Source organism: Molothrus aeneus, chromosome 5 (genome assembly GCF_037042795.1).
Source record: "Molothrus aeneus isolate 106 chromosome 5, BPBGC_Maene_1.0, whole genome shotgun sequence".
Classification (NCBI taxonomy): Eukaryota; Metazoa; Chordata; class Aves; order Passeriformes; family Icteridae; genus Molothrus; species Molothrus aeneus.
The window spans coordinates 25710204-25718247 of record NC_089650.1 but is presented as its reverse complement, the minus strand read 5'-3'; the positions used below and the strand labels follow the sequence as shown (position 1 = coordinate 25718247).

General features: G+C 40.5%; 1 protein-coding gene across 2 annotated transcripts in view; it reads right to left on the bottom strand.

The window, feature by feature from the left end:
- Positions 1–2404: 2404 nt before the first annotated feature.
- Positions 2405–8044, bottom strand: part of TMCC3 (transmembrane and coiled-coil domain family 3) — a 132848-nt gene continuing 127208 nt past the window's right edge. For both annotated transcript variants that reach the window (XM_066550149.1, XM_066550148.1), the window contains exon 4: positions 2405–7713. In XM_066550149.1, the coding sequence (XP_066406246.1) occupies positions 7411–7713 (303 nt within the window). In that variant the 3' untranslated portion in view covers positions 2405–7410. The remainder of the gene's footprint in view (positions 7714–8044) is intronic.

The following is an 8044-nucleotide window of genomic DNA, read 5'->3' as shown; positions in this document are numbered from 1 at the left end:
TGTAAGTTATCACAGAATCATAGAATATGCTGACTTGGAAGACACTCATCAGGTCATTGAGTCCTACTCCTGGCCCTGCACAGGACGCCTTAAGAGTTGCACCATGTGTCTGAGGGGCTTGTTCCAAACCTTTTGCGAGCTCTGACAGGCTTGGTGCTGTGACCACTTCCCTGAAGAGCCCCTTCCAGTCTCAACAACACTCTGAATAAAAAAATGTTTTCCTGATATCCAACTTAAACCTGCTGGGTTTCATGCCATTTCCTCAAGTCTCGTTGCTGGTCATGAGAGTGAAGACTCTTGTCCAGGCTGAACAGACCAAGTGAACTCAGCCAATCCTCAAAGGTTGCCCTGCCAGCCCCTTCACCATCCTAGTGGCCCTTCTTTGGAGGGTCTCTAACAGTTTAATGTCTGTTTTATACTGTGGCACCCAAAACAGCCCCCAGCACTCGAGGTGAGTCTGCCCCAGTGCAGTGCAGAGGGGACAATCCCCTCCCTTGCCCAGCTGGTGATGCTGTGCCTGATTCCCCCAGGACAGCCCAGGCTGGCCCTCCTGGCTGCCAGGGCACTGCTGGCTCATGTACAGCTTGCCATCCACCAGGAGCCCCAGATCCCTTTCTGCAGTGCTGCCAGTCGTTCCCCAGTCTGTACACACAGCCAGGACAGCCCTGTCCCAGGTGCACAGTCTGGCACTTTCCCTTGTTAAGCTTCATTTGGTTGGTGATCGCCCATCTCTAATTTGTGGTGATCTCTCTGCAGGGCTTCTCTGCCCTCAAAGGAGTCGACAGCTCCTCCCAATTTAGTGTCATTGGCCAACTTATTTAGTATTCCTTTGAGTCCTGCATCCAAGATGTTAATTAGGTTGAAGAGAACTGGGCAGAGGATGGAGTCCTGCAGAACCCCACAAATGTCTAGCACCAGCCTGTCCAGTAGTTCAGCCTTTCCACTTTACTTCTGTCTGAATCTGGTCAGCTACACATAAAAGGTGACATAGCATCGATCCACTAGACAACTTCACAAAACTAATGATTTGTCACCTAAGTCACAGTCCAAACAGGAATTGAAGGGGCTACAGTGTGGAAATTTCTCCTTTCAATTACATCAGTGCAGTGCCAATTGCCAGGGGAGGCAGGACCTGCCATTTGACTGCTGCACCTTCTGCAGCAGCACAAGCAGAGAAATAAGCACACACCTTCAGGAAGAATTTATCACTAAGTTTATAAACTGCTCTGCTACCACTGCCTCAGCCAGCTAGTTCAGAGCAGTTCTGGATGTTGCAAAATTAGTTGCAGCATAACAGCAGATGAAATCTTGGGTGCCTTCAGCTAATTCTGGCACAGTCACACAACTTTGGTTCTTGCAGTTATTTGGGGCACCAACACAAAATATTTTCAGAGTACACTGCTGTTAAGGGCTATTTGTTTCATCCAGTGATCGCTAACACTGCACAGTGGCTGCCTCTTGGTGACAAGTGATACTTCTCTTTCTGTGCTGTTAAACAGAACTGTTCTATTTTACTCTTTGCCTTTCTAATTGTGGGTGTTAAAGCAGTTACCAGGGTGTGCTTTTGCCCTGTGCAAAGCCAGAGTTTTGAGCAACTCTGAGAACTGATGGTGAGTGAGGTGAATTTTTTTATGTCTGGTTTGCCTGGTTAGCAGGGATTATTCAGCCCATGCCAGAAATGGGCAAAGTCATTAGTGGTTCTGAGAGAAGCTGCTGTTTGTGAATGGAATTAGCCTTAATATAGAACAAGTTCCAGGAACACATGTGAAACTCAGCATGACAAGATCTTGGAAAGTCTGCAGGTGACACAGCAGCCCCTGTGCCATTTCATCAAATAGGAGAAAATAGGAAGTACAGTGTGATTGCAAAGCAATCTGTTATGGCACTGTTTCTGCTCTACTCGTGGAATAAAAATAACATCATTGCCGGTGGCTGCCAGTGCCAGCTGACAAGACCTCTGCTTTACAAATAATAAAGGGAAATGTTTTGCTTTTTATCAGCTATGTTATTTTTTTGGGACACGTGACCAAGGTTTCTGAAAATAACATAAAAATACTTCTTAAGTTTCTAATTCTAAATTTTCAAAAAAAAAAAAAATCCAAAGTAAGTCCAGTCGCTTGGCACAATAGCACAACATTTGCAAGGCAAATTTCACACAAGCTTTGGATAAAAGCAATGATGATACCTAGTTTGATGTTTACAGTTTTGCCATGTCACAACTGTAGGTGAAACTCAGGTTTTGGTCAAAATTGCAGCAGAGCAGAATGCTCAGATTTGTCAGTATATTAAAACTGGGTCTTGTGCTCAATGGATCAACTTTATCACTGTCAATTGAATAATTTGTACTGAGAAAGGAAAATTGATAAGGGTTTGAGTGATCAGACAGAAAGTTTAAGAGACAATATTCATCATCAAATAAATGTAAATATTTTTATTTTAAAAAATGTTAATGGCACCTTAGAGGCAGTCATGACTACACAACCAAATATACAAAAATTACATTTTCATAGTTGAATCTTTCCACAGTGCTGCACAAAATGGAAATACTATGAGAAACATTGCAGGTCACACACCAAGACAATTAACTTTAGTCAAGAAAAGCAGACAATTTTTGGTACACCTTGATACTACCAGACCCAGGTTCCCTGGGTAAAAAGGAAAGGTGGCTTTGTGCAAAACTTTCCAACAACAGTACAACTTAATATGCTAAACGTAGAGCAAATCAACCGTACAAGACAGTTTGATTTGGCCTCATGCAGTCCCTATATACAGCATCCTCTCAGTTGGCTTTTTCAGGGAAAAGAAGTGATTTCATTGACTAAAATAAAACTTTACTTAGTCTTTCACTGTTGCAATGTAAAATTGTCTGACACTTTGTGCAGGGCTAGCATCAGAGAGACCATTCCAACTTTATCTGAAAACAAGCCCTTTATAATCTCCTGTACTTAAAGGCCATGTTCTGGCATGATGGGGAATGAAGAAAGCAGATATATATTTGGTTGATTAAAAATAGCAGAGAATAAATTTGCCTGATTGCTAGTCCTAGATGGACTTTTAGAAGAGATTAAATTCTGCTATGAAAATTAAAGTGTTTAATTACGTTAATCTCTGTTTATCTTATGTTGTATCATTGAATCCAGCAGTAAAATGTCTCAGTCACAGTGGAAAGGGACTTGGTTTCCCAAAACAAAAACAACCAAACAAGAAAATTGGCTCTTGTGAACTACAAGCTTCTGTGTTTTCTTGTTTTGTTCCTGAATTTCTTGTTCAATGATTTTGATTTCAGAAAGCACTAGTTGTTATTACTTTGTATCAATCATAAGCCTGAACTAATTCAACTTCAAATGCTGGAGTCCTTGTTTATTATGTCATTCAGTAGCTAATAATTAGCTGGTAACCCTTATGATTGCAAAACTGAACCTTATGCTTACACTGGATTTGTCTAGCTTCACCTCCTGGGTGAGTGGATCACGTATCTTTCCTACAGCAAATTGTCTTCACCTTTTGCATTGCTATTCCCCAGATAAGCAGTCATTATGTGTTCACAGAAAACCATTGGCTTTTAAATACCCTTTCTGGAGTGCAGACATCAGATCTATATTGATAGATGTCCTGCAGCAGAGGCACTGCTTAACACAAACATTTTGAAATTAAAATAAAATGCAGTGAAATTTTTAGTGCCTCTCTAAGAATTCAGAGCAAATAGACATCACAGGAGTGCAATCAAATGAGAAGTTGCATGAATGCATATAATGTAAAGCAGAAAGAAGAAGGAATTTAAACTGGGTCTTGATCACTCCTGCCAATCACTAATTGGACTTTCAACAATAATGGAATTGAAGCTAGCAGAGGGATCCATTAAACAATTTCTGGGGAAACCTCATGTAGTCCTCAATGCTGAAATAGGAGAAATCAGGAAAATTGTGCTAATTTTCATAAGAAACTAAATCTCCAGAAACCTCCAAACAAAACCTGCCAAAAGCCTATAGAACAGGTATTAACAACTTACTGAAGAGCTTTTCCATCAGAGAACTACTACCAAAATGAAGGGAAATACTTGCCTGCCAAGCAGCACCAAGCAGAAAAGACACTGTCTGGCAATTTTTTGTTGAGTGGGAGTGTTTTAGAGGCTTATGATGAGTAGGTGTAAGGAGTATCCTAAGAATGCCTGGTGTGTTGTATGAGAATATAAAAGCAAATGGTATCCTGACAGAACATGGTTAATTGACTGAGAAGCTGAACAGAGTTCTCATGAGGAGTACTGCAGTTCTTTGGGTTGGCCTAGGCATGCTTTCACAGGAAGCAGAGCTCAGACTGCAGGCCAGATACACACACTAATATGTAAAATACACAATCCCAGCCTAAAGGGGGGAAGTGGTGCCCATACTGAAGCTAAGGGCAGAGGCATCAGCCCAGGCTAGCTCAGGCACCAGCCTTCTCTTGATCCTGAGTATGGGCACAGCTGGCTAGCTTGCCCCACCACATGCTGGGGCTGTTTGTTCCCTCTAGGAAAAAGTTAGGAAGGACTTTTCTACACTGAAGCTGCCTCAACAATCTGCAGAGAGTCTGCCTGGAGCCCAGTTTTAGGGACAGCTGATGATTCACTGCAACAAGAAAAAGTCTCATCTCCCTTAAAATCCCAGCTTCATACTCATGAGACCTTTCTACCAGCCCTTCAAGTCTCCAGATGTGGAGAACCATCTACCTCTTTCACCAGGTTTTTCTTCCAGTCTAGTGAGCTAACATGGCATATGGAAGATGTTGCCACATACCAGTAGTTAGCACACAGTAGGAAATGTGATGGTGAAAGCAGGATGGGAGACCTCCCTCCTTGGGTGACCTTCCACATGGCAGAGTTCCTGGCACTACAGTCTCACTCTGTGCAAAACTACAACAGCTCCACTGAAAAGCAGGCTTTTGCTCCTCACTTTACATTTTTTATTATTTCTTGATGTGTGTCACATCCTTCAGTGATTTAAACCCAACAGAGAAAAAAACCTAGAAAAGAGATGCACCCATTCACTAATTAGGTTGTTTTAATTTATATAACTAACATTATGCAACCTTTATAGCTTTTTCTATGTCTTCTGCCACATGTAAAGCCAAGATTGAAGTGCAAGATCTTCCTGTTTCCAATTTAGAATGTAGGCCCTGTCAGATTCTGTCAAGACAGTGAGCAATCTTTTGTAGACACAAATTTTAGATTTTACTTTCATTTTGTACTGAGGTTATCTCCCAGAGTTGTAAAAGGATGCCCTTAGAGCAGAAGCCTTCAGATTCCCAGGTGTGAAGGGAATGTGAATTACCACACCAACATCCTTTGTTATAAGAAAAATATTAACCTTTTTCCTGCCTGTCCTTGAGGCTGCCTGATGTAACATTTCAAGTACATAAAATAGCAATGGGAGGTTTATATAAATGTATAATCATGCAATAGGCAAAGGAGTTTTTCTTATGTAAACATTATTAACACATGGTATTCCTTTCTTGAACGTCTACCTTTCTGAACCCATTTAACAAAATGCTAGACTAACTATTTTTTCAAGAGGCCAATGCAGAAGTTGGCTGTGCAAGCTGAAGAGAAGAATGGAGATTATAATAAAGATGGCAAGAAAACACCATGAAGAGTCACAGCATTCTTAGGATCAGAACCAGTTTTTGGTCTTGTTTGGGTTCTTGTTTGTTTGGTTTTGGTTTCCACTCCACTTCCCACTTGAGATGAGGTAGGGTTGGGTTAAGATAACATGGGTGTGCCTGATCTGATCCATTTTCAGTGACTGCAAACCAGCACAGTCCTTCCTGATTCTCTGTGCAAAGACTTAGGACATATAAAGAATTCTTTAAATATTTCTAAGTATTTTAATTGAATTTTCTAAACATTGAGTTATATCATTATTTATTAAGTTAATTCTGTCCTTTCCTTAGTTCCTGAAGCCATTCACTGTTTATCTGACTGTCAGAGTTCTTCCCTGCCTTCCCCTCACCCACTCCCTTTCCTCAGAATAAAGTCTTCACAAATTCTACACCAACTATTGCACTTGATTAAAAAGAAATATACACATCAAACTGTGCCCTCCCTCCCTCCCATAATCCCAGCATAAAAGATACTGCAACTGAAAATATGTAATGACAATTATTTTCACAGTTACTAACACTGAACATCAAATAATTGGAGACACTGTTTTTTCACTTAATGGAGAGTGAAGAATTCTGGTTGTGGTGGTTTTGTGGATTTTTTGTTTGTTTGTTTATTTTTAATAAAGATCTTGTTTTACATCATGGCTGAAAGCCAAGCTGATTTCAGGGAAATTTTTTTGCACTTATTAAATCAAGCAAAATAAATTCCAGTGGGAAAACAAACCCAACCCTGTCTCCTAGTAGTGATACTGCCTGTTAATTCATTATTTTCAGGAATGTTTGTTGAGAGTGTCTACAGTTCCTATATTTACAGAAGTTTAACTCCCTGCTCCCCCTAAGAAGCTGTTCCCTCATGTTTCTGCCACATTCTTCAATCAGACAGAAAAAAGAAACCCACAGTACCCAGGGTCCCACCACCTGTATGCTTTGTTTCAGTCAGAACACCCCAACAATTCAGTGCTAACAAAGGCTAACCTCAATGTTGCTGTTCCCTGTACTTCTTTCCCCTTGCAGGTTGCAGGGCTTGAACAAGTGAGTGCTTTGGTGTAGATGCCAACTTATCTACCAGTTACTTGCTTTTTAACTCCTTTGCAAAGTTTCCTGGGGATCTTTGGAAGTCTTATGCCACAAGTATGTGTTTCCCGAATGCGGTAAGGAACAGTGCCAGGACAGAACAACTGCTAACTGTGGTCAATAGTCATCACTGGTCTCATTTACAAACAATAAACTCTGTGCAATAAGTTACTAGCAGAAGCATCAAGTTTTGTTAGTCTTGAAAACTCAAAATCCCATGTAATGTTCACCATTAATTTAGAATCTAGAACTATCAATACACATGACTGCATAGTTTGGTTTATCATTCTAGTTGGATTCAGAGAGGAAATTAACTATCAGTCTAGCAGAGCTGATACACATTATGGCACTCCCTCTTGATCACACTGTTTGTGCTCCAGCCTAGTAAAAAGCACACCTGACACTTGCAGTTGCTGGGATCCCTCCCAGACCATCATACCATCTTTTGTGGGTATGGGTTTGGAAAGTGGAAAACCTTTTGGATTAAGGCAGAAGACTGACTTAAGTGAGCAGTTCATCACAGATACAGCCAGTTAGACAAAATCAGATTGAACAGGCAACTGACTGCCAACAAGTATACTTTTATATATTTACACCAGAATTTGTATACACACAGTGCTTAAAAACAGGGAGGGGAAGAAAAAAGGGAAAAAGAAAGAAAAAAAAAGAAAAAAGAAAAGACCAGCCAGTCCAATAGCTTCATCTTGGTATAATCATTCTTTCTATAGCACAAATGATATGATCCCAGTTTTTACAAAATATTGCCAGCAGCGTCACTGCAAAAAAAGTGCAGATGATATGAAAGCGGCTCTTCATCATAGGAGCAATGAACTTTGCAATAGTAGAAACACAGACTAAGATGACAGTCATGAAGGCCAGGATAACATTTATACACTTCCCCAGGAGCACTTTGGCATTAACTGTTTCAGACTGCTGTGCTTGCTGCTCTTGCTGATGGAGCTCCAGTTTGGAAACCCGGGTCTGGCATGATTCCAAGGCTTCCTGGAGACAGAAAACAAGAATTAGGGCAGCCATATTTCCCTTCAACCTTTCTTCACATTTTAGCTGCAGAGCCATCCATCAGCTAGATTAGAAGTGTAATTTATTATTGACTGGTAAAATTTCAATGAACCACCAACTTTTAAAAAAATAAATGCACATATATGTCTGAATGAGTGTGTCACTGTTTGCCCAGGCATAATCAAGGCTAACAACCTGTCCAAAACGTAGGTTTGTTCTTTTTTCATGCTCAAGCAAAAGTATCATAACTTTAATGTTCATGACAGTTGTTTCCTATATATACTGTTGATATAAAGTATTAGTAAAGCTGTTG